The sequence below is a fragment of the Trypanosoma brucei genome, chromosome 1 (genome assembly GCF_000002445.2).
Source record: "Trypanosoma brucei brucei TREU927 chromosome 1, complete sequence".
NCBI classification, from domain to species: Eukaryota; Euglenozoa; class Kinetoplastea; order Trypanosomatida; family Trypanosomatidae; genus Trypanosoma; species Trypanosoma brucei.
The window spans coordinates 120,500-147,051 of record NC_008409.1 but is presented as its reverse complement, the minus strand read 5'-3'; the positions used below and the strand labels follow the sequence as shown (position 1 = coordinate 147,051).

The window sequence follows — 26,552 nt, the reverse complement described above, 5'->3', positions numbered from 1 at the left end:
CGTATACAAAATATAAATGAGAAATGGAGCTAACAAACGCGCCAGCAAAGTGACTCTGTTCCTTTGGAAGGTCACACGATTTGTATTAAGGATCTTAAAGCTATTCGACCGAAGGAACCTCACGACCATGTGCAGTCGGCAAACGTGCGAAAATGGAGAGCTGGGCGGCATCTCACCCTCTACTCAGCAGCTGCTCCCAACTGGAATATCGGGGATTATGGATGGTGTGTAAAGCTCACCGTTTCGTGGATTCTTCTGAATAGCAATGGAATCTGAAGGTTAACTCAAAGAATTAAAATGTTGAACAGACCTGGTGACCCACGTGGTCTTTTTTTGTGTAAAAAAATGCCGGACTGCCTTACTGCATCCCTTCGCGTGCATGCAAACTGAGCACAACGCAATGTCTCCTTTATTATTTGAAGCATGAAAGCTCATGGATCATAGCCATGTGACAGAACGCCTTGATTACGTTAGACTGATAGGACCGCTGTGTATTTTTGTCGTTTATGTTGGGATGTGCATTTGATAGTAGCATCTGTTAATGTGCAATCATTCTAGTGGATTCGGCACATTACAGTGATTTCTGTTGAGAGTTCCTTTCCCCCTCACTCCGAGTAGATGTGGGGTAACTGGTTTCCTTTCTGACGTTAACATGGTTTGCCAGCTCTGTTTGGCAAAGTTACGGTATCATCACGCACAGTTTCGCAAATTGTCCGTAAAGCTGTTTTGAATCCATGTTGCGGTTGTCACGAATCCGAAAAATGATAATGGAGACGGGTCTGCAAAAAGGCATTGTGAGTAAGCGGCAATACTGCGTATCAAATAATGTCACATCATGATGATTACAGTGCTGCTTCATAACTGCAGCATAGGGGAATGGCGGAATCGTTTCAAATGCGGAACAAATAATGAGAGTCCAAATCTCCCTCTTAAATTCCCGTGTCCGCATAAACTGTATACAGGTGAAACATTTCTTTCAAGGAAACTGTATTTACGAGACTTAATCTAAGGAGAGATTAGGAATGCAGATACTTCATGCCTTCATTGAACAGCCGTACATCAGACCTGTCAACTCCATTAAGTGACTGAGGAGTTAACCTATTGTAAGGTGTATGGACATGGAGACATGGTTTGAGCAACCAACAACCAGTATTCAGTATAGTTGGCTTATGTGAAACCAAAGCATATGCATCCGTGTATGTTCAACCTGATAGCTTCGCTTACCCTTTTGTTAAGCTATAAGACACTCTTCCAGGTGTATGCAACAAAATACAGTTATGCGCGTGATCTTGCGAGTGAGGATGATAGTCTACAGGAAGCATGCGAAACAGGGAAAATATATATTGAGCTGCTCTGAATCCATTTCATGCAGAATGTAAGAGCACAACCCGGCTGATATTTTCGTATTAACCAACATACTAAAGAATGATTTAAGAAGCAGGAAAAAGTTGATCCAAACTGCACTTGGCCTGGAGTTGTTTCCAATGCTCCTAGATAATATTGTGTATGCGTATGGAGGTTCATTACTTTTTGAGGGAGTATGAAAAAGGATGATGGACAGAAACTGTTCGGAAGATGACAATATTTACCATTCTTTTTATTAGGTCGATATCGTTTTTGTGATGCCTTAACGGTTTAGTATATATGAGTGCTTTACACTCGTTTTATTTGAACACAAATCACTGCATACACAAACACGAGTGCCAAGCTTCTTATAGAGATATTTCAATACCTGGAAAAAGGGACCGGGACGCAAAGTTTGGGAATGGAATTTCCCCGCCCGTAACGGTGATTATCTAAGACGCTCAATCAGCACATTTCCGCCTGTCCACAGTTAATCGGAAACCGTAGTGCCCATATGTCTCCCTAATTACTGTTGTCCCTTCAGTTTTCACAGTAGATGTTTCAATTGGTTTCTGTGGCCGAGGTAAATAAAGCGTATGTGTCATATCCTGGAGGTGTTTCCATGTGTCTTCGCTTTCCGTTTTGTCACTGCGTTTGGGCTCACGCAATGACATTAATTGAAATTTCAGGCCACTACCGTAGATGGGTGGCTCGTGGAGAGAGTGAGGGTTGGAATTATTCTAACAGCTTTGTGGTTGTGTGTGCCGTGCTTTTGGAAAATATTGCAGCCAATGAAAGGGAAGGCAAGTGTCACCTTACTTTCCATGCCGCGGCATCAATGCATCACGATTATATGCTAGTTGCTCTGCAAGGGAAGGTCGTGAAGGCGAAGGTTAGCTTCCGGTTTAGGGAAGTGCAAAGACTTCCTGATACTACTGTCAGAAACTACTGTTGCTGCGTGCTTCAGGCACTGGGTCAGTAATTCATAAATACAACAACGAGAATAAAATTAATCCCTTGTGGCTGCTAAGCGTGTAAGCAACTGAGAATAATAAACAGTATATTTTTGCCACACTTTATTGATTTCTTTATATATACAAAAAACCTCATTACATTTATCATTTCTTTTGTGCCCAAAGACTGCTGAATGAAGGTTAGGATTACTGACCATAACACATTTTGGCATGCACCTCAATTACTTCCTTATAACACTTCCCCCCCTCGTTTGATTCATCGCTTAGTTCTATTATTAAAAAAGAAAAAGCATTTCCTCAACACTCAGCACCTCAAGGAATCGGAAACGGGAACTACAATGTCAGGAAACCAAGGAAGAAAGCGACAGCGCAGCTCATCACCTGAGCAGTCAGAAGCTTTAAAGGAACCATCAACTACTGAACAAAATAAACTCACCACCATTACAATCACCGAAGAGACGCGTGACGCCAGTAATGATGAAACTGTGGTATCATTACTGAATGAGCATAAGAAATTGATTAAACAAACGACACGGCTGGAAAGCAGTGTGAAGGCACTTAGGTGTTTCATGAGTAATCTCACAGCTATGAGTGGCGAAAGGCAAGGTGGTGTGTGTGATGACACTGAATGCATACATAGAGTAACATTATATAATGCTGCTGATAATGCCTTCAGTGACGAAGGACTATATGAAGGTGCTCTTTCCTCACTCTGTGGCCGCATTCAAGCTAAGAAATTAACCATTGCGCTATCAAAGGATGAGAACTTCGACTTACAAGGAGTCAGTAAGCTAAAACAGTTAGAAGAGTTACGCATTGAATATCCACATGGTAAACTTGTGAATATGATATCTTTGAATAACCTTGATATGTTGAAAAGGCTTCGTCTCAGGAGCAACAATATTGACAACAATGACGCCCGTCACTTATTCAGTGTTGGAACATTGGAGGAGTTGGCTATTACTGACACCATGCAACTGACAAATATCAGGGAAATCTCTCGCTTAACTAACCTAAAGTGTCTTGAGTTAAATTCCACAAATATTGACGACAGCTGTGTGGAGGAAATAAGTGCATGTGTTAAACTGTCCAAACTGAGTGTATCTGAATGCAACAATGTCACGGACGCAACACCGATTTCACAACTTGCAGCACTGGAAGAGTTGAATCTAAGCAATTGCCACATAACGAAGGGAATAGGAACACTTGGCATGTTGTTGCGACTGCGTATACTTGACTTGAGTGGTGTTCCTGTGGAAGATAATTGTCTGAAGGATTTGTGTGACTGTGGATCGCTTGAAAGGCTGAACATTTCTTATTGTATTCAGCTGACAGATATCAATCCACTCTCCAATGCCACTGCTATTGAGGAATTGAACCTTAACGGTTGTCGCCGAATAACACGAGGGATAGGCGTTGTGTGGGCATTACCAAGACTCCGTATATTGCACATGAAGGATGTGCACCTGAGCGAGCCATCTCTCGATTCAGTTGGGACTGGTGGATTACTTGTAAAGGTCAGTCTTGATAACTGCGCAGGCTTTGGTGATATGACACTCTTATCCAGCATTGTTACACTCGAGGAGCTGAATATTCAAAAATGTGCTGACATCATTAGTGGTGTGGGTTGCCTTGGTACACTGCCATACCTGCGTGTGCTTAACGTAAAGGAGGTACACATCTCGTCCCTTGACTTTATTGGTATTGGTGCCTCAAAATCCCTTTTACAGTTAACTCTGGAGAGTTTCACGGGACTGAGTAATGTGGAAGCACTCGCCAACATTTTGACTCTGGAAAAACTAAGCCTTCACGGCTGCACGGGTATTGACGCAGGAATTGGATGTCTCGGAAACCTGCCACAGCTTAAAATGTTGGACCTGTCTGGCACAAATACCGACAATGAGTCTCTCAGAAGTTTATGCCTATCGCAGACAGTGGTGTCCCTCAACCTTTCCCATTGTTGGAAAATGACAAATGTGTCCCATATTTCAAGCCTCGAAGCATTGAATGAACTGAATCTGAGCAACTGTATTAGGATAAATGCAGGATGGGAAGCAATTGAAAAACTTCAGCAGCTACATGTGGCAATCCTCTCGAATACACATATTACTGATAGAGACATATCCCATTTCAGCAAGTGCAAAAACCTTGTTACGCTTGATCTTTCTTTCTGCAATAAGTTACTTGATGTTACAACTCTCTCTAACATCACTACGCTTGAGGAGTTGAATCTTGATAGTTGTTCAAACATCAGAAAAGGGCTGAGCGTTCTTGGAGAGTTGCCACGGCTTTGTGTGTTGAACATAAAGGGTGTACAGTTGGAAGATTCAGTTATTGGTTCACTAGGGAATGGTAACTCATTTGTAAGGCTCAGTCTTGAGAACTGCAAAGGGTTCGGTGGTGTCACGCCTCTCTCAAACCTTGTTACACTTGAGGAACTGAATCTCCACTACTGTGACAAAGTAACCTCTGGAATGGGAACACTGGGCAGGCTACTGCAGCTTCGTGTACTGGATTTGGGACGGACACAAGTTGATGATAATTCCCTTGAGAATATCTGCACATGCTCAAGCCCACTTGTATCATTAAATCTTTCGCATTGCAAGAAAATAACATCTATTTCTGCAATAGCTTCCCTTACAGCATTGGAGGAACTCAACATTGACAACTGCTGTAATGTAACATCCGGTTGGAATGTATTTGGCACACTTCACCAACTGCGTGTGGCCACACTGTCGAATACACGCATTAATGATGAAAACATACAGCACGTTAGCGAGTGCAAGTCTTTGAATACACTCAACCTTGCGTTTTGCAAAGATATAACAGACGTCACAGCACTTTCTACCATTACTATGCTTGAGGAGTTGAACCTTGATTGTTGCCATAACATCAGAAAAGGTATTGAAACTCTTGGAAAGCTTCCCAAGGTACGTATCCTGAGCATGAAGGAATGTTACATGGGAGACAGTGATGCACAACAATGTTCCATCCTTGGGAATAGTAAGTCACTTGTGAAACTGAATCTTGAGAGGTCAATGGGATTCATATCTGTGAAAGCTCTCTCTAACATTGCGACGCTGGAGGAACTGGTACTTGATTCTGTGTGTGGAATATATGATGTACTGTCATTTTCCTGTCTGCCGCGTCTTCGAGTACTGAATCTGAAATATACGGATATCAATGATGATGTAACTAAAAATATTTCCGAATCAAAATCGCTGCAGTCACTCAACTTATCACATTGCAAATGGGTAACCGATATATCAGTATTATCTTCCTTATCGACACTGGAGGAACTGAATGTTAACTTTTGCAATGGAATACGAAAAGGCTGGGAGTCGCTCGGAAAGCTGCCTCTACTACGTGTAGCAATTCTATCTGATACTAACATCACCGCTAAAGATATAGCTTGCCTCAGCAGTTGCAAAAAGCTGGTGAAACTGCAGTTTTTCCGGTGTGAGAAGTTGTCAGATGTTACGGTGGTGTATGAGATTCAATCACTGGAGGAGCTGATAGTTAGGAAGTACTCAGACGGCCTAAAGGGACTGAATGCCCTTGGTACACTGTCACGGTTGCGTTTTCTCCATCTGCGAAATGCGAGAGGTAGTGATATATCTGTTGAATCTATTGGAACGAGCAAATCTCTCGTGAGGCTTAATATTGAAACGCGCGAGGAGTTAACAGACGCAACACCCCTCTCCAACATCACATCCCTTGAGGAATTGTCATTGCGGGATTGCGGTGATACCCTGGAAGGAGCTTGGACACTTGGGAAACTGCCACGGCTTAGATCGCTGGATCTGGGTTTATCTGACATTAGCGATAACACACTTGATGAAATTTGTCTGTCCCGATTCATTACGTCACTCAACCTACGCTACAATTTTAAACTAACAGACATATCTAGTATATCAAACCTTACGGCACTGGAGGAATTGAATCTGAGCGGATGTCACCGCATAACTTCAGGCTGGGAAGCACTAAGCGAATTACCACGACTTCGTGTGCTCAACTTGGAATCCACCAGTGTTACGACGCGTGACGGTGGATATTATATCAGCAGATGCAAATCCCTCGTCACACTCAACCTTGAATCGTGTGATATGACCGATGCTTCATGTCTTGCTAATATCAAGACACTGGAGGAGTTGCATATAGGGGAATGCGACGAGCTAACGCAGGGGTTTAGTGCACTTTTCACTCTTCCGAGGTTACGCATTCTTAACCTTATGGATTCTCTCATTACAGATGAAGACCTCAGGGAAATTCAACCACCCCATACCATTGAGGAGCTCAATCTTTCTTATTGTAAAAATCTTAATGATATTACACCACTTGGGAGAATAAAATCAATTAAAAAATTGCATCTCAGTCAGAGCCATGATGTCAGAAGGCTCAGAGAAGGATTCAGGAGTCTTTTGGAATTGCCATGTCTTTCTTGGGTTGATCTCAGGAACGTGTATGGCTGGTTTGATGTTTATGTTGAACTGAGAAAAAAGAGGGTGCATATCCGTTAATATGTGACCCATTGCTTCACTTTGTATAATTGTAACCACTTATTGCTAAGAACACGTTATTAAATTTAACAGCCCGTTCGAGTAGTTTGCTCACTGTAGACACCATTATTCGGACAGATACCAGTAACAATTCACATGGATGGTATTGTATGTTACACTATCTTAAATACGAGAAATACAAGGATTTCATTACGGTTATTTAAGTGCTTCGTATTTTACTAAGTTATACCCATCATATATTGTGAAGAATAAAGAACAGTTAGGAAGGTGAGCGTGTGTGTATATGTGACAAGCTTTTTTCTCAATGGAAATTTGTATTTTAGTTGTAAGCGTAGTAATTATTGTATTATGATCATTCATATTACAACCATACCAAATGAATATATCATTATATTGTATGCCCTTCTAACTTTATGACTACACATTCACACATATATATTGAATTAATATTATTACTATTTCTATCGTTCTTATTGTTATTACATGAAACACAACATTCACATTTAATTTTTACTCATAACCACACCCGAAAAGTAAAAGCACTCAACATTCTGCAGTACTGTATGCCTGTCAATGATATGAGGAAGTGAAGTTTATATACCATTAAAGTATAGTGAATATATTTCATTATTCTTATTATTATTTGTTTTACTGAAAGAAATGACAGAGTGACTTTACAATAAATTATATCAGAGCAGCATCTTGACCACCAAGTTCTTACATGGAAGAGGATAAAACAACACATTACGTGTCTCATGATTCTTTTTTACACTTGCCACTGGTATATCTATATTCTCAAACAGTGCGATTGAATATTCTCGTTTCATTAAAATATTATATTATAACTTGTTGTATTTGTTTGGTTTTTTAATAACATAATTTATTTTATTACATTTCCTTTCAGAATTATTTGGGCCAAACTTTTGTGAAGATGTCATACAATCCGAATTCCCTTGCACAGCAAAGGGTTGTGTACCACATTAACCCATTAACATTTGTGATACATGTGCATGGGAAAGTGTATTAACCATTTCACTGGTTTTGGGAAATATTATTTTCTTTCTTACAACATGATGCCTCAGAAGAACTGAAGGCGAGAGCAAATCCTTTCATTCATTTTATTTTCCTTTTCTTACCGTATCCGTATATGTTTATGACTTTCCAGAAAACACTGCTGAGGTAAATTATGTATTTCTTCAAATTTACTTTTTATTTGACAACAACAACAAAAGGATTTCCTCCTCACACACTTAAATTAATTAGACACTGCTGCTAACTGATAAGTTACAGACAGCCGCACATTTAAGTTATACAAATCCACACCGATTCGAAATAGTAAAATATCAAATGTTATTTATTTATTTGAGAAAAAAAAAAGAGACGAAAAGCAGCGCTGCATCTGAAGGGAGATGCATGTGAAATCGAAGAACAACTGTCACTTGAATATCATATTCCAAAATTGTTTCGCTTACATTATTAGCAGTAAATGCTTACGGAACTTGGGAAGTGAATAACTACTGAAATTGAAAGCATGAGGATGCACTGCGATGGCACATGAAAGTAACATTGGTGGGATTTTTATATATTGGAAAGTGGAGTGGCTTTAAGGTGTTTTGCATGATGTTTAGTTGGAGATTGAAATACTTCATGAAATAGTGAAAGACTTTTATGATACAGGAATCTTTTCGTTTACTAATTTCAAGCTCACTCCCGCGACGCACTATTTTCGGTTTACATTGCAAGAAGTGGTATGATATATGCAACCGCTTATTTATTATTTATTTTTTCGAGTTTATATAAGTGTGGTTTGGTGGCGTGGAAAATTTTAGCATGTGGTTAATGTCTTTATGACAAGAAACTGCTCTGTTCGAGCGATGGTATTGGAAGGTTAAATATAAATTATATGTTTTATGAGTTAATCAAATGCTGAATGCTTCAACTGACTCACTCTTCAAACCAAAACACTTTTTCAGCTTTTCCACTCTCAGCTAAAAATGTAGTTCAGTTTCTAAACAGCACACCACATCTCATTCACCATCGGGTAAAGAGATATTTGTTGTATGGACAACACGAAAGTGGAGAAGTGCAGAAAGTAGAAATAAAGAATATATATATATATATATATATCGAATTATGTTGGAACTGCAGGTATCATTCAACCTAAGAGTAAAAACACCCTTCCTTCTGTTGTGAGCCGCAACCATGCCGTGATGAAGTTACAAGTGGAAGGAGTTGACTCAAATCATTCATCACCTAATCTCTCTAATGTGAATATTTTTGTTGAGAGATATTTGTATGTTAATGAGAGACCATTATGCAGAGGGAAGAACAACCGACGACTGCAACCTAAAACCCGTAATTTGCGGACTGTGATAAACTTTAATAGTTTCATTTTATTATGTAAAGATGGCATCAGCAAATTATACTTGTAAGCTGTTTGAAGTCAAAACAACGATACGCGGAAGGGAATGTGCAGGTGGTGATTTAAATCGTATGTTTATAGGAAATTTGTAGTGTGAATCAACTGTTGAAATATGTTGTGCGACATTAACACCAGATGTTTTTTTTTTCATATTATTCTTCTTTTCTTTTTTTTTTTTGCTTGTCTGTCGAACAATCTGAGGTTTAGTTGATATATTCCTGAGTTTCATCACATGTGTTGCTGTTTATATAATACTAATCGTTACAAACTAAATATCTGCAGTAAGTATATTAAAAGCATACGATTTGTCACCACCTCTTGTTTAATTTCTCTTTATTCAAACGGCACTTTCTTTTAATCTTGTAAATAATTTTTTTATCGTTGTTTCATTTGTTTGTACCCTTCATCCTCTGCGCACAGTGTTATATTTATTTGCTTCTACACGCTCGCAAAAAAAAAAAATATATATATATATATATCATTTTTAAACAAATCGCTTTTGTGACTGATGTTTGTTCGGTTTGCATCGTATTATACGTGGAATGTAAGATTCGTTGATTAAACATTTCATGGCGCATCATTACCGAGTTGTTTGTCATGAATTCATAAATAACTATGAGACAGGTTTGTACGAGTCATAATCCCTGCATAAGTGCAATGCACTGAAGGAATGTAATTTAATTAATTAATCTATTTATTTTTTATTACCATTATTATTACCATTATTATTGTCAGTATTAATATTCAGGTTTTCATCCATCACTATTTGTATTTTCTTTCCAACATCTGTTTCAAGAAACATGGTCGATTGGAAATAATGTAAACATCAATGGTTAGAGAAACTTTGATTTGCCTTGAGCGTGCAGATGCGCAAAGTTCAAAAGGTTTCAGAAAGGTGATGGGGAACTTTAACCATATTTTTTATTACTGAATTCTTTCTCTCAAATGTTTTTGTTCTTTTGTATTGCACTTACATTCAAAACCAATTGGGCAGCGCTTCGAAGACAGTCAAGTGGCGTATGGAAATATTTGCGTATTGGTGGTTCTTTAAATTGTGATGATTACGTTCCTAACGGTGATGGAAAAAAATTAACATATGAATGTGTGTTCAATAATAATAATTATTATTAAATGCCAAGTTCCCTTACATTTTGTATCAAATAGTGAGTCTTTTTTTTAATCTCATTTTTTTAAAATGCGTATCGAGGTTTAGGAGGCACAATGTTGCTTAAAACTCAACTCTCACGAAAATGACACAAATTAAGGGAAGCTTCTATCGCAGCCACCATTTCCATGTGTGCAACAGTAATCGAGTCATTGTAACAATTTTTTTTTGCGCGTGTGAAGTGTGAAATCCTCATGAGAACTCAAAATTTACTACAATAATACTCATTATGCAAGGTGCTTTGAGTGGGGAAGGCGGCGCAGACTCAAATATCCAAAACAATTTATTTTCCCATATGGCGGAACGAACGGAAACTGTAGTGAAACACACACTGCAAAGCGAGAAAAGTATATCTCCTGGTGCCGACACTCTCCAACGATGTGAACACAAACTCTTCATTTACGAACAGGAGGCTTCAGTTTGTTTATTTGTTTGTTTGTTTTTGAATCCATTCCTCACACCAGCGTCCAACATTAAATACAGGGAATTCAGAAACTTTATCATGACCATTATTGCTGTGTCTTGTAAGATGATACATATTTTATGATAGGAACTTACTGGGCACCAGCAGCCAACAAAAGAAATACGAAAGAATACAACAGTGATAAACATATATTACCTTGAAGTTACATGTGTACATTTGCGCGGAATTAGCTCAGTGGTGTTTGCGAACTCAGAGAATGAGGAAAACCAACAGTCAGATGAAATGAATAAAATACCAAATCTCGTGGATCAATTAATGTATTTGAAAATAGAATCTCATGCTGTATGGTCCTTGGAGGTATGAAAATAGATTCAATAACGCTAAGGTGTGACAGCAATGAGGCATGCCTCTGCTTGTAAACATGCGTTGAAAAGAGGGGAAATGCCAGTGAATACCTGAGGCAGCGCCAAAACTATTTTTTTAATGGCCACAATGCTGCAGTAGAGCACTGTGGAAATATTTTCATTGGATAAAAAAATGTGTAAGGAAAGGTTACTGAACTTTATTTGAGATTTATAACTGTTCTATCTGAGTAACCATGTGCGTCCTTTAGTATAGGAATCCCTTTGCGATAAAGCTTTTGTATCCTTTAAAAGGAAACACTAAGAAGCCGAATTAGTTAGAAAAGTAAAGCAAATATTTTAATCAAGAACAATACTCAACATTTTGCTTCAGGACACCAGACACTTATTCTGGGAGAAAAGCGTCTGAGAGGACGTGAAGCAAGAGGTGATAATGTTTTCAGTTTATATGGCTCCGTATGCAATTCAAAGTGGAGTGACATTATAATGGACAATGGAACTCAAATGCTGGGCATGAAGTTTGTTGATGGAACGCGTGCTGATGATATAATGTGGAAAGATGAAGAAGTTAATGTCGTCCCCAAAATTGAGGAAACTTTTGAACATAAGCCGGAACGCACGGGAAGGAGGTGAAGCAACGGTTCCAACATCTTAAATGGAGTGGTCGTACTCACAGTTTAATATTTAAATTCACAATGACATTCTCATTCAGAGAAAGGACTGGAGACTGTGAAATGTTGTGGAAAGAAAGCTCTGCGCTTGGCCAGCTGAGGAAACTCGAATACTAAGACACGCACCAAATCCTTACATTGTGATTGGAAACTCCAGAATCAGTAAGTCACTGGCCATCGGCTCACTTCTCCTTCACACCCTGGCGATGCCGGCCACCTCAACGTGGTGCCAGGGTCCAGTACCCCGTATCATCGGGGGAAGCCAAGAGCCAGCAGCGTTCCTTTCATGGGGAACACTGCTGTGCTCCGGCTACGGCATCATACAGTACAGGGATCAGCAGCGTCTTGCTGGGACACCGTTTTTCATTTGTCGGTCCCTGGGCACGTGCCAGCGTGCCATCAGCAGTATCATCCGCACTAAGATGCTGCTGTCCGGTGATGTGGAACTCCAAAAAAAAAGGATTGCCAATTGGCATCTTTGGGAGAGTCCAGGGTGGGAGGCTTCTCGCCCCATCTGCTGTATTCCGTTCATATGCGGAAATACAACAAAAATTATAGAGAGTGTGTTAGGATGAATGAAAAAGGGAGACTCTGCCACAGTCGCCAGACCGATAGCATTTCAGGGCTCTACGGTGATGGCTGATGGCCGCGCCAGTGGGGGGAAACTCCCACGAAGGCACGAAGAAAATTCAAAAAAAATTCTCCTTCACAAACTAAAGCATGATGCCAGAGTATTGCCTGTTACCGCATATTTTATAGGAGGTCATGCATGCATATATATATGTATATGTATATATGTCTGTGTTGTATCTTGGAACGTTGCGCCCATATGGCAAATGGATTGGAAGACTGCTGCTGCATAAATTCATCAACCTTGGTCGCATCTATCGTACAGGAGATTCCGAAACGTATGTGTGCACGCTGCACTTTGAATCCGCATTGAGGGTGGTAACTTTCCAGTCGCGCAGAGACGTTGCACGACAACATTGTGTGAGGAGAGTCACTCATATACAGATCAGTTTTGTCTTGTGTTTTGAAGGTGATGCCGCAAGTGCTTTCGATTTTCCCAGGGTATTATTTCCTTTTATTGACATGATAGGGTCATTGCCCGCAACCGCGGAGTGGAAACAGGAAACGATGCAGGATGTCAGCGTGTTGAACCGCCTGAGCGATATTTTCCTGAACTTCAGTAAAGCACAGCGCCTTCCAAATATCCATGAGGGAACAATCAACTCTCCACACACCATGCAACTTTACGGGTTCCCACCCATTTTCCCACTATTTGATACCTTGTTTGTTGTGGATTGCGACACAACCACCGAAGTTGAAAATCAACGAAAAATAAACGGTGGTGATGTTGCAATTCCAAACTGCTGGATCACATGATAACAAAACAGGAACAGCCCTTAATATGCTCGAGAATCCTGTCCTTCTAACATGTGATGCGAATAGGGATATGTTTTTGAGAAATTTTATGAATGAATTTGGGTGGGGAGTTATTTGTGCTCAGCATGTTGCCGTCAGAAAGATGAGACGCCAACAATTGTGCAACGATACAGCGGGCAAATGAAGTGAGGAAGATCGCAAATATGTTCATTTATTTTGGGCCAACAGTATGAAACATTACCTTGTGCAATTTAATGTTAATACCGTCGCTATGTTAGCTATTGAAAATATTGCGGGGAGGGGAAGTAACCGACATGGATGTAAATCATGAAAGAGCGGCTGTGGGAAATCAATAAAAGAGAGGAAGGAGAAGAGTAAACGGGGAAAACATCAACAAAAGAGTGTGGAAACAAATAATCACGGCAGGTGATGTCACGGTATAACTCTGTGTTAGGAGGGTTGTGGACTCTATCAAAATTAACCTCTCGGCAGTAAGCACAGTTAACAACGAGCGTATGATCCCTTTTTAAAATTTGGTTACTTTAATTCGTTTTTTTTTATTACTTAACGATGTTAACATTAGATACGATATGCATTTTTTGTAGAAGCACATATGTGTTAATGAAAACATTGCAACATTGTTTACATCAGATATTAATACTTAGCTGCCTAACCGTAATTTCCTACAGAGCGTGTCGTTTACGGTTTTCATTTCTACCAGATGGATGTCACATATTGTGTTTAATATTTTACACTGAGTGATGTGTCCGAAATATTTTTTTTTCTTAATCGTCGACGCCCCTTTCACCTTTTCATGTATTCTCCTAATTTTTCTCTACCATTTGTTACTTAAGGTGCGCACAGATACGAATGTATGAAGGTTTCTGTGCAAGAAGCCGAGGTGTCCAGTTCACTATTTATTTGATGGAAAGTCATTATTTTGAGTGTGCGATTCGTTGTACATCCACTGGCTACCGGCACAGCGTATGTTATCACTTGCCCTATCTTTCATATGATTACTCTAAAATGATTAGAGTTCAGCGGTATGAAAAGTGTAATAATACCCGAGAAGTGCAGTTCCAACTGTTGATGGGTAATATTTATGTTTGATTGTCAGGTGGTGATTTACTAACATGAAGTATGCAGTTTATTATGATAGGCTGAGAAGGAGGGGAATGATGATGCGTTGAAGGACGTGAGGTAACTGATAGTATTATTATTATTATTGTTTTTTTTTTGTTAACTGATGTATTCCATAACATTGAGGATGCAGTGGGACTTAGGGGTGAAGCACTTTGGGAACTGTATTTGTGTTTGCATGGATGAGCTTGAGCCAATAGAACCCGCTGTCGCGTATCAACAAGAGTGGAAATTAGTGGAACAGTTTTTGTATGTTTCTTTGTATTGTGGTGAGCTTTCGTTGATTTCCCTCTTAACTTTCGTTGTTTATTGATTTTTGTTATTTGTTGTTTCATTCATTTTGGATCGTCAGAAATGTGAGGGTGCAATGTGTTTGTTTTTGGTTTTTTTCACACCGCCCACAGTTGGGATTGGTGATGCATGAAATTCATTATTTTTATATTTGGCATATGATAACAAGGCAAGGGAAATATTTATACAGCTGCCGTATTTTGGAATTGTTTTCCTTAATACCAAATAAGGTATAATACCGTATAACACAAACAATAGTGAATAAATATTATCTCGCTTTATTACTTTTGTTATTATATTAAACTATTCGCACACTGTTATTTTCCTCATCGGTTATTTTACTTCAGTTATTTATATTTTCAGAGAAGTAAAGGAAAGGGAAGTTAAATTAAGTTAATAATAAAATGTATGCCGAGAGCCAACAATCCTGCAGCTCCACGTGGAAACGATGCAAATCAACAAGTGGCAGGTAATATTGAAGCAGCCATGAGGAGACCACGGGATGAAAATGTACCGCCTCCTGCTGCTGCTGCTGCTGCTCAGCCTCCACAAATACGGCAGAGAACTGAAGAGGGGCCCAACTGGACGATGAATAGTAAGGCGAGGGATGTGCCGCTGCAACGGTATGAGGTTCTGCGTAAAATGACACTGCATGATTTATGGAGTGGCAGAAACGGAAAATGTGAGGATTCCCATGTTTGTTGAAAATCCGGGAGAATATATTACGAACGCAAGAATTCTACATGACATACAGAATCTCCACAAGTTCAGACAGTACAAAAAGATTTGTGAGCGGTTGCCTGAAGTAGAAGGAAATCTCCTCTCTACCTTAATGGGAAGGGAAATTTACTACCTCAGTCAGTGGGAGGAGAAGGGAAGAGGGGAAATAAGGGAATTTGTTGGTCCCGTGGCGAGGGGAAGGTTGGATGGAGCACTGGAGGTCGCCAAAGAAGCAAGGAAACGAGCTGCCCAACCAGCCTGTGGTGCTGTCGAACTTAAAGGAGTGTATGATTCTATATACAATGCGAAATGGAGTTATGTGATGCCGGGTTATGATGAAGAGCCACTTGGAATGAAAGTGTTTAATGGAAAACCGCAGCGCATTTGGACCGAAGCGGAGGTGGATATAACTCCTGAACCTGCGAATGTTGATGCACGAGTGCCGGAGAGACCCAATGGTTTGGAGATTTTTGTTCTCACTTCGGAGAAGGTTGGCGGGGGGCGTAACACTATTCAAAGCTCGAACTCCTGCTTCACATAGCGGTACGGGGCGCAAATCACCTTCTCCGAAGTGAGAACAAAAATCTCTAAACCATTGGATCCCTTCTTAATCTCTGCATCAACATTCGCAGGTTCAGGAGTTATATCCACCTCCGCTTCGGTCCAAATGCGCTGCGGTTTTCCATTAAACACTTTCATTCCAAGTGGCTCTTCATCATAACCCGGCATCACATAACTCCATTTCGCATTGTATATAGAATCATACACTCCTTTAAGTTCGACAGCACCACAGGCTGGTTGGGCAGCTCGTTTCCTTGCTTCTTTGGCGACCTCCAGTGCTCCATCCAACCTTCCCCTCGCCACGGGACCAACAAATTCCCTTATTTCCCCTCTTCCCTTCTCCTCCCACTGACTGAGGTAGTAAATTTCCCTTCCCATTAAGGTAGAGAGGAGATTTCCTTCTACTTCAGGCAACCGCTCACAAATCTTTTTGTACTGTCTGAACTTGTGGAGATTCTGTATGTCATGTAGAATTCTTGCGTTCGTAATATATTCTCCCGGATTTTCAACAAACATGGGAATCCTCACATTTTCCGTTTCTGCCACTCCATAAATCATGCAGTGTCATTTTACGCAGAACCTCATACCGTTGCAGCGGCACATCTTCCAGCAGCACATCCCTCACCTTACTATTCATTGTCCAATTGGGCCTCTCTTCAGTTCTCTGCCGTATTTGTGGAGGCTGAGCAGCAGCAGCAGCAGGAGGAGGAGGAGGCGGTACATTTTCATCCCGTGGTCTCCTCATGGCTGCTTCAATATTACCTGCCACTTGTTGATTTGCATCGTTTCCACGTGGAGCTGCAGGATTGTTGGCTCTCGGCATACATTTTATTATTAACTTAATTTAACTTCCCTTTCCTTTACTTCTCTGAAAATATAAATAACTGAAGTAAAATAACCGATGAGGAAAATAACAGTGTGCGAATAGTTTAATATAATAACAAAAGTAATAAAGCGAGATAATATTTATTCACTATTGTTTGTGTTATACGGTATTATACCTTATTTGGTATTAAGGAAAACAATTCCAAAATACGGCAGCTGTATAAATATTTCCCTTGCCTTGTTATCATATGCCAAATATAAAAATAATGAATTTCATGCATCACCAATCCCAACTGTGGGCGGTGTGAAAAAAACCAAAAACAAACACATTGCACCCTCACATTTCTGACGATCCAAAATGAATGAAACAACAAATAACAAAAATCAATAAACAACGAAAGTTAAGAGGGAAATCAACGAAAGCTCACCACAATACAAAGAAACATACAAAAACTGTTCCACTAATTTCCACTCTTGTTGATACGCGACAGCGGGTTCTATTGGCTCAAGCTCATCCATGCAAACACAAATACAGTTCCCAAAGTGCTTCACCCCTAAGTCCCACTGCATCCTCAATGTTATGGAATACATCAGTTAACAAAAAAAAACAATAATAATAATAATACTATCAGTTACCTCACGTCCTTCAACGCATCATCATTCCCCTCCTTCTCAGCCTATCATAATAAACTGCATACTTCATGTTAGTAAATCACCACCTGACAATCAAACATAAATATTACCCATCAACAGTTGGAACTGCACTTCTCGGGTATTATTACACTTTTCATACCGCTGAACTCTAATCATTTTAGAGTAATCATATGAAAGATAGGGCAAGTGATAACATACGCTGTGCCGGTAGCCAGTGGATGTACAACGAATCGCACACTCAAAATAATGACTTTCCATCAAATAAATAGTGAACTGGACACCTCGGCTTCTTGCACAGAAACCTTCATACATTCGTATCTGTGCGCACCTTAAGTAACAAATGGTAGAGAAAAATTAGGAGAATACATGAAAAGGTGAAAGGGGCGTCGACGATTAAGAAAAAAAAATATTTCGGACACATCACTCAGTGTAAAATATTAAACACAATATGTGACATCCATCTGGTAGAAATGAAAACCGTAAACGACACGCTCTGTAGGAAATTACGGTTAGGCAGCTAAGTATTAATATCTGATGTAAACAATGTTGCAATGTTTTCATTAACACATATGTGCTTCTACAAAAAATGCATATCGTATCTAATGTTAACATCGTTAAGTAATAAAAAAAAACGAATTAAAGTAACCAAATTTTAAAAAGGGATCATACGCTCGTTGTTAACTGTGCTTACTGCCGAGAGGTTAATTTTGATAGAGTCCACAACCCTCCTAACACAGAGTTATACCGTGACATCACCTGCCGTGATTATTTGTTTCCACACTCTTTTGTTGATGTTTTCCCCGTTTACTCTTCTCCTTCCTCTCTTTTATTGATTTCCCACAGCCGCTCTTTCATGATTTACATCCATGTCGGTTACTTCCCCTCCCCGCAATATTTTCAATAGCTAACATAGCGACGGTATTAACATTAAATTGCACAAGGTAATGTTTCATACTGTTGGCCCAAAATAAATGAACATATTTGCGATCTTCCTCACTTCATTTGCCCGCTGTATCGTTGCACAATTGTTGGCGTCTCATCTTTCTGACGGCAACATGCTGAGCACAAATAACTCCCCACCCAAATTCATTCATAAAATTTCCCAAAAACATATCCCTATTCGCATCACATGTTAGAAGGACAGGATTCTCGAGCATATTAAGGGCTGTTCCTGTTTTGTTATCATGTGATCCAGCAGTTTGGAATTGCAACATCACCACCGTTTATTTTTCGTTGATTTTCAACTTCGGTGGTTGTGTCGCAATCCACAACAAACAAGGTATCAAATAGTGGGAAAATGGGTGGGAACCCGTAAAGTTGCATGGTGTGTGGAGAGTTGATTGTTCCCTCATGGATATTTGGAAGGCGCTGTGCTTTACTGAAGTTCAGGAAAATATCGCTCAGGCGGTTCAACACGCTGACATCCTGCATCGTTTCCTGTTTCCACTCCGCGGTTGCGGGCAATGACCCTATCATGTCAATAAAAGGAAATAATACCCTGGGAAAATCGAAAGCACTTGCGGCATCACCTTCAAAACACAAGACAAAACTGATCTGTATATGAGTGACTCTCCTCACACAATGTTGTCGTGCAACGTCTCTGCGCGACTGGAAAGTTACCACCCTCAATGCGGATTCAAAGTGCAGCGTGCACACATACGTTTCGGAATCTCCTGTACGATAGATGCGACCAAGGTTGATGAATTTATGCAGCAGCAGTCTTCCAATCCATTTGCCATATGGGCGCAACGTTCCAAGATACAACACAGACATATATACATATACATATATATATGCATGCATGACCTCCTATAAAATATGCGGTAACAGGCAATACTCTGGCATCATGCTTTAGTTTGTGAAGGAGAATTTTTTTTTTTGAATTTTCTTCGTGCCTTCGTGGGAGTTTCCCCCCACTGGCGCGGCCATCAGCCATCACCGTAGAGCCCTGAAATGCTATCGGTCTGGCGACTGTGGCAGAGTCTCCCTTTTTCATTCATCCTAACACACTCTCTATAATTTTTGTTGTATTTCCGCATATGAACGGAATACAGCAGATGGGGCGAGAAGCCTCCCACCCTGGACTCTCCAAAAGATGTCAATTGGCAATCCTTTTGTTTTGATTTTTGTTATTCGTTTATTATTCTCTCCCCCTCTTTCTGTTTCTGTTGCTTGTTGACTGCATACCTCCTCTGTCTCTGAGGGTGTCTGGACTATTCCTGCGTCCGGTGCTTTTCCTGCTAGCTCCACACTCGGCAATAAGGGGGGAAGTTGCAGAAGGAAGAGTGGGTTGTATGACTGTTACCTTAGGTGAGGACTTCACCTGCGGCCGGCTCCGTTCAACCGCAATGAGAAATTGCGCCAGCCTTTTGGAGAAGCATACATCCCGCACACACTCACCTTCTACCGCAAACCTGACACGTAACTTCTTCAAACCGGGACAGCTCATCAAGTGCAGCGACGTTTCTTCGCAGTCGCCGCGTTGGCTGGTTACAGCGCGCTCTACCTTCATACCGTGCATCTTCTTTTGATGTAGGGTGAGGCCAGTTTTGCTAGCACACTGCCTTCCGCATGTCGGGCACACCAACATGGATGTGTTTGTACGGGGGGAATCAGTGGCACACAATTTTGTGCTTTTGCTGCATTTAAGCTCGACTTCCTCACCTTTGTGGAAAGCCTTACAGTGTCGGATGAGGGAGTCCCTGCAACTGAGCACTTTTTGGCACACACACCACACTGCACCTCGCCCTTCCCCGGGACGTCAACGTTTCCCTCACGGGCACGCTTACGAGGGAATTGCACTAACACCACGGTACCGTCCTCCGTCACTATGCTTTTATGTTTGAATTTTTTGTGTAGTGTCAGGGAAGAACGTGTACCGAAGCTCGCCTCGCACAGGTCACATTGAAACGGCAGCTTCCGTGTATCCTGAGAGGCTGGCGCTGCTGGAGCGCTACCATCTCCTTGCAATGAGTCTTCGTTCTCTCGCCCCCTTTTCACGCGGAAACTACCGCTGCCTATGCCATGTATTGTTCTAAGGTGGTGTAATAGTCGGCCTGGCACTGCGAATTTGGAGGCACAGATGGTACAATGAAGCACCTGCGGTCTCATCGGGACTCGTGTGCTCGATGGTAGGGGAACGATCGCCACCACTGGAGGGGGCTCCGGGGGGATATCCACTGCGGGTGTTGCATCGCCGTATTTGATCCTCCGGAGGGCATCAGCTCGCACAAAGCCATGTTTGTTTACCATATGCGTTACAGCACTCGAGCGGCATTGGTATGTGGCATCACATTCCGTACATTTGGTCGGTTCGGAGGTTCTCTGAAGAGTGCGTGTCGCAACAGTTGGGGCCTTTTGTATTGTTGGCCCTATCGCTGCATGTTGCGGGTTGCACCATCGGCACTGTGGAGGCACACTCGGGTTGATCTTTCGCAACATCCATCCATAGTGTCTTGAAGACCCAACCCGAAAGCGTGCCAGTGCCGTTTCTTCTTCCCTCGTCAGTTCTTCTTTATATTTTGTTGAAAAGTGGTTGCCAGTGATACCAAACCTATGAGTGTTCTCATGGACTTCTTCCGACCTAAGCACTCGCTTCGCATAAGCAATGATGTCGGGGATCCATGTGTCTCGCAACTGTGGTAAATCTGCGGCCTTTTTAGCCATTTCATCACAAACCTCATTCCGTTTCATATCACAATGACCGAACATAAATTGAATTAGGATACGCACCTTCCTTCTCTGAACTTGAAGCAGAAGCCTCCATAGTCGTCTCAGAATTGGGTCCGTTACGGCTAGTGGACCTGCCTGCAGTGCTGTTAACATTGACAGCGAGTCAGAGAAGATGGACAACCTGCTCGGTGTGCTTCTGTAAGCCGGAAGCCATTTCAGCAGCCGTTACAGTCCTATCTCTAATGCTACGCATTCCGCTCTGTAACTGCATGAGAGTTCCCCTGCTCCGGTCTTTGGTGCACAAATCAGCGTGTTGTTTCTATAGAGCAGGGCAGCTGCCCCGGTCTTCTCACCGAGGGACACGGATCCATCAGTCCACAATTCGTAGTGCTCTCGCCGCGGTGGCTCCTTCCCCCTCCGTGCAAAATGTCGTTCAATCCACTTTTCGGAAGCCTCCCTTTTGACATCGTCAGGGTCATCAGCGCACACAGGCTTTATCTGCGTGTGAAATATCGGTCGGCAGCTGTGGCGGAGCGTCGATGTCTCTAGTGGGTGCTCGCGTGGCTCAATGCGGAGGTGGGGGTAGGACCGCATGATGCGGGAATGTAAGACTCTGACTGGGTGTTTGCTGTGGTATACTTCTTCAGCACTGCGCCGCAAACATCCGCCTCGTGACTCACACATCAGCATGAATTTCATGCTGCGCACAAGAGTGGCCGTCTTGAGTGGCAGGAGGTTTGCTTCCAGCAGAGAGTCCTCTTTGCGCGTCCCATGCGGTATGCCGGCTATGATGCGACTGGCTTTGTGTTGTGCTGATGCAAGGAGGTCGCGACTTCGTTCCGAAGCGTCCCAGTACCATACCTCAATGCCATACATGGTGTGTGCCTGTACGAGTGCTAGATAAAAAGTTCTCAGTACTTGTCGTCTTGGCCCCCATGTAGAAGCTGAGATGGCTGCTATCTGCAGTAGTCGGAAGTCCATCTTGCGTCTCGTTTCGGCCGCATGTGTTGCCATCCCTTGCAGACACTGGAATGTTACTCCTAGAAGCTTCGGTGTCCTGTCAGCTCCTATTCTTTCGCCGTCCAGTTGCAACGTAAGGGGGTGGCGCTCTATACACCCGAAGAGTGTGCACTTTGTTTTCGCTACGTTGACAGACATGAAGTACTCTTTTGACCACTGTAACACCACGTTTAGACCGCACTGTAGTGTGTGGTTGATGGCATCCCTCTCTGTGTGCCTCGCAAGTAGCGTTAGGTCGTCTGCAAAGAATCCGTGCTGCAGTAACGGCACCTCTGCAAGGCGTTGGCTCAACGAGTTCATGACAATAATGAACATGATTGGGCCAAGGACAGTTCCTTGTGGCACTCCTCGCTCAAATGTTCTGCTTCTGGAGAGTTTCTCCTTGAATCTCACTCTGCCAGTTCGGTTACTCAGAAATGATACGCACCACTTCACAATGTGGGATGATACCTTCATTCTGTGCATTTCCCTCGCAATTTTGTCGTGGTCTACTGTATCAAATGCCTTCTCGTAGTCAACGAATACAGCACCCGTACGAGATTGGTGCGTGGGACGGCAGAGGGCAGCGCGGACGTGCAGGAGTTGTTCGAGCGTTGAGCATCCGGGGCGAAAGCCTGATTGCTGCGGCGTCAGCTGGGACTCAACAGTGTCTCTAAGTCTCGCGGCAATTATGCGCTCCATGACTTTGCAGAGACAGCTCGTGAGCGTCACAGGCCTGTAAGAATCGAGGTCCTCCGCCTTTTTTCCGGCCTTCAGGATGGGGATGATAACACCAGTCTTCCATGCAGGCGGCACGACTCCCGTTCGTAGGCTCTCATTGAATAGCCTCAGAACAACATTCAGCGCTGTTCTACCGAGATGTTGCAGTGCCTCGTTGTATAAGCAATCAGGTCCGGCTGCGGATCCACTCGGTAGCAGTTTGATCGATCTCCGTAGTTCAGCCATCGTGATGGGACTGAACTCACTCGCTATCGTCTTTATTGGTGCCGGTGGGTGTGAGTCGGGGTGCCTTCTTGCGCGGGACGAGTACAGTTTACTGAACCTCTCAGCTTGACAGTAGTCCGTGATGGCCGCGTTATCAACAAGTACAGCCGGTGTGGTTAGTGGTCGTGGCGCATATACCTTCTTGACAATGTGCCAACTGCAGCGGTCTGACACCGCAAGTCTGGAGCATAGCGTGCTCCATCTCTTCTTTGGGGTACGGTCCAGGATCTGCTTACGCGTGGCTACCAACTTTTCCCTTCGGTGGGAGGGTCCGCATCCAGCGCTCTCTTCATCGAGTTTCGCGAGCTCAGGTGTCCAATGCGGATGGCGGAGCTCAATTTCTGTTCCAGGGTGTTGACATTCTTCTCTCTACCAATTTTCCTGCAGAGCTCGTCAACCTTGAGACGGAAATTCCTCCAGTTAGCTTTTAGCCATGCGTACATGGGCTTTTGAAGCCGCGGGCAACTCAGTGCACCTGTGTCGTCTCCAACGATAACGTCGAAAAATATGTGATGGTGATCGCTATCGGGAGAATACAGCGATGTCCACGTGTACACTGTGCAATTCCTTGACAGTGTCACATCAGGGGTGGACTCCCCGTAGTGGCGCGCGTACCTGGTGCACTCACCAGTGTTGCATACCAGAAACTGGTTGTCAATGCACCACTGTGTGAGGGTTTCACCCTTGGTATTTGGCGGGCTCGCGCGATCCCATGCCAACGCGTGTGCGTTAGCGTCTGCACCGATGAGCTGGGCACCGTCAGTCGTCAGAAGCGTATCTAGGTCAGTTGCCGTGAAGGTGTGTTCTGGTGGGATGTATGCCGACGTGACAGTCAGCGCCGTTCCACGTGCAAGGTGAATTGTTGCATGCACTTTTTCAATGCGACCAACAACGGCCATACCGGTCTCGACTGGTAGGTCCTCCCTCACTAGTATTGATACACCACCTCCTTTGCAGTTACGAGCTATTCCGTGATGTTGGTAGCCAGCAACGCTAAAGCAAGCCGCCTCTCCAGGCGTCATCCTTGTCTCGCTCAACAGACAAAAGGCGATCCGCTCATCAACAAGGGTTTTGTGGAGTGCTAATCTCTTTCCTTGAGATAGCCCGGCGCAGTTCCACTGCATCCCGCGCAACGACGGGCCGGGATTCTCTTCCACATCACCGGACAGCAGCATCTTAGTGCGGATGATACTGCTGATGGCACGCTGGCACGTGCCCAGGGACCGACAAATGAAAAACGGTGTCCCAGCAAGACGCTGCTGATCCCTGTGCTGTATGATGCCGTAGCCGGAGCACAGCAGTGTTCCCCATGAAAGGAACTCTGCTGGCTCTTGGCTTCCCCCGATGATACGGGGTACTGGACCCTGGCACCACGTTGAGGTGGCCGGCATCGCCAGGGTGTGAAGGAGAAGTGAGCCGATGGCCAGTGACTTACTGATTCTGGAGTTTCCAATCACAATGTAAGGATTTGGTGCGTGTCTTAGTATTCGAGTTTCCTCAGCTGGCCAAGCGCAGAGCTTTCTTTCCACAACATTTCAGTCTCCAGTCCTTTCTCTGAATGAGAATGTCATTGTGAATTTAAATATTAAACTGTGAGTACGACCACTCCATTTAAGATGTTGGAACCGTTGCTTCACCTCCTTCCCGTGCGTTCCGGCTTATGTTCAAAAGTTTCCTCAATTTTGGGGACGACATTAACTTCTTCATCTTTCCACATTATATCATCAGCACGCGTTCCATCAACAAACTTCATGCCCAGCATTTGAGTTCCATTGTCCATTATAATGTCACTCCACTTTGAATTGCATACGGAGCCATATAAACTGAAAACATTATCACCTCTTGCTTCACGTTCCCTCAGACGCTTTTCTCCCAGAATAAGTGTCTGGTGTCCTGAAGCAAAATGTTGAGTATTGTTCTTGATTAAAATATTTGCTTTACTTTTCTAACTAATTCGGCTTCTTAGTGTTTCCTTTTAAAGGATACAAAAGCTTTATCGCAAAGGGATTCCTATACTAAAGGACGCACATGGTTACTCAGATAGAACAGTTATAAATTTCAAATAATTTTAATAAGCTTTCCACACACATTTTTCTATCCAATGAAAATATTTCCACAGTGCTCTACTGCAGCATGGTGGCCATTAAAAAAAATAGTTTTGGCGCTGCCTCAGGTATTCACTGACATTTCCCCTCTTTTTAACGCATGTTTACAAGCAGAGGCATGCCTCATTGCTGTCACACCTTAGCGTTATTGAATCTATTTTCATGCCTCCAAGGAATGCACGACATTTGGTATTTTATTCATTTCATCTGACTGTTGGTTTTCCTCATTCTCTGAGTTCGCAAACACCACTGAGCTAATTCCGCGCAAATGTACACATGTAACTTCAAGGTAATATATGTTTATCACTGTTGTATTCTTTCGTATTTCTTTGTTGGCTGCTGGTGCCCAGTAAGTTCCTATCATAAAATATGCATCATCTTACAAGACACAACAATAATGGTCATGATAAAGTTTCTGAATTCCCTGTATTTAATGTTGGACGCTGGTGTGAGGAATGGATTCAAAAACAAACAAACAAATAAACAAACTGAAGCCTCCTGTTCGTAAATGAAGAGTTTGTGTTCACATCGTTGGAGAGTGTCGGCACCAGGAGATATACTTTTCTCGCTTTGCAGTGTGTGTTTCACTACAGTTTCCGTTCGTTCCGCCATATGGGAAAATAAATTGTTTTGGATATTTGAGTCTGCGCCGCCTTACCCACTCAAAGCACCTTGCATAATGAGTATTATTGTAGTAAATTTTGAGTTCTCATGAGGATTTCACACTTCACACGCGCAAAAAATATATTGTTACAATGACTCGATTACTGTTGCACACATGGAAATGGTGGCTGCGATAGAAGCTTCCCTTAATTTGTGTCATTTTCGTGAGAGTTGAGTTTTAAGCAACATTGTGCCTCCTAAACCTCGATACGCATTTTAAAAAAATGAGATTAAAAAAAAGACTCACTATTTGATACAAAATGTAAGGGAACTTGGCATTTAATAATAATTATTATTATTGAACACACATTCATATGTTAATTTTTTTCCATCACCGTTAGGAACGTAATCATCACAATTTAAAGAACCACCAATACGCAAATATTTCCATACGCCACTTGACTGTCTTCGAAGCGCTGCCCAATTGGTTTTGAATGTAAGTGCAATACAAAAGAACAAAAACATTTGAGAGAAAGAATTCAGTAATAAAAAATATGGTTAAAGTTCCCCATCACCTTTCTGAAACCTTTTGAACTGTGCGCATCTGCACGCTCAAGGCAAATCAAAGTTTCTCTAACCATTGATGTTTACATTATTTCCAATCGACCATGTTTCTTGAAACAGATGTTGGAAAGAAAATATAAATAAT

General features: G+C 42.3%; 5 protein-coding genes and 2 pseudogenes across 5 annotated transcripts, besides 13 other annotated features; 5 read left to right on the top strand and 2 right to left on the bottom strand.

The window, feature by feature from the left end:
• The first annotated feature begins 1,864 nt into the window (after positions 1-1,864).
• Positions 1,865-1,870: a repeat region (inverted telomeric repeat hexamer CCCTAA).
• Positions 1,871-1,900: 30 nt separating this feature from the next.
• On the top strand, positions 1,901-2,326 carry TB927.1.380 (hypothetical protein, conserved; the record flags this gene model as incomplete). The annotated part of the gene is made up of 1 exon (XM_841310.1): positions 1,901-2,326. One exon carries the CDS (start codon positions 1,901-1,903, stop codon positions 2,324-2,326), a length of 426 nt encoding a protein of 141 aa, XP_846403.1.
• A 165-nt stretch (positions 2,327-2,491) lies between these two features.
• TB927.1.370 (leucine-rich repeat protein (LRRP), putative) lies at positions 2,492-6,838 on the top strand (the record flags this gene model as incomplete). Its single annotated transcript, XM_841309.1, has 1 exon — positions 2,492-6,838. The coding sequence occupies one exon, from the start codon at positions 2,492-2,494 to the stop codon at positions 6,836-6,838; it is 4,347 nt and encodes a 1,448-aa protein (XP_846402.1).
• A 3,816-nt stretch (positions 6,839-10,654) lies between these two features.
• TB927.1.360 (hypothetical protein, unlikely) lies at positions 10,655-10,972 on the top strand (the record flags this gene model as incomplete). Its single annotated transcript, XM_841308.1, has 1 exon — positions 10,655-10,972. The coding sequence occupies one exon, from the start codon at positions 10,655-10,657 to the stop codon at positions 10,970-10,972; it is 318 nt and encodes a 105-aa protein (XP_846401.1).
• A 641-nt stretch (positions 10,973-11,613) lies between these two features.
• Positions 11,614-12,079: a sequence feature (RHS5 sequence at 5'-end of RHS5-ingi pseudogene).
• Positions 11,614-13,568, top strand: an mRNA.
• Positions 12,081-12,328: a repeat region (RIME-A).
• Positions 12,329-12,581: a repeat region (RIME-B).
• Positions 12,687-13,545: a sequence feature (RHS5 sequence at 3' end of RHS-RIME chimeric pseudogene).
• An 800-nt stretch (positions 13,569-14,368) lies between the features above and the next one.
• TB927.1.340 (hypothetical protein, unlikely) lies at positions 14,369-14,743 on the bottom strand (the record flags this gene model as incomplete). Its single annotated transcript, XM_841307.1, has 1 exon — positions 14,369-14,743. One exon carries the CDS (start codon positions 14,741-14,743, stop codon positions 14,369-14,371), a length of 375 nt encoding a protein of 124 aa, XP_846400.1.
• Positions 14,744-15,107: 364 nt separating this feature from the next.
• Positions 15,108-15,960, top strand: TB927.1.330 (annotated as a pseudogene).
• Positions 15,108-15,960: a sequence feature.
• Positions 15,961-16,034: 74 nt separating this feature from the next.
• Positions 16,035-16,803, bottom strand: TB927.1.320 (annotated as a pseudogene).
• Positions 16,035-16,803: a sequence feature.
• Positions 16,804-17,167: 364 nt separating this feature from the next.
• On the top strand, positions 17,168-17,419 carry TB927.1.310 (hypothetical protein, unlikely; the record flags this gene model as incomplete). Its single annotated transcript, XM_841306.1, has 1 exon — positions 17,168-17,419. One exon carries the CDS (start codon positions 17,168-17,170, stop codon positions 17,417-17,419), a length of 252 nt encoding a protein of 83 aa, XP_846399.1.
• Positions 17,420-18,340: 921 nt separating this feature from the next.
• Positions 18,341-25,002, bottom strand: an mRNA.
• Positions 19,329-19,581: a repeat region (RIME-B).
• Positions 19,330-24,534: a repeat region (ingi element inserted into RHS5 chimera to produce RHS5-ingi degenerate chimeric pseudogene).
• Positions 24,287-24,534: a repeat region (RIME-A).
• Positions 24,535-25,002: a sequence feature (RHS5 sequence at 5'-end of highly degenerate RHS5-ingi chimeric pseudogene).
• Positions 25,003-26,552: the final 1,550 nt, after the last annotated feature.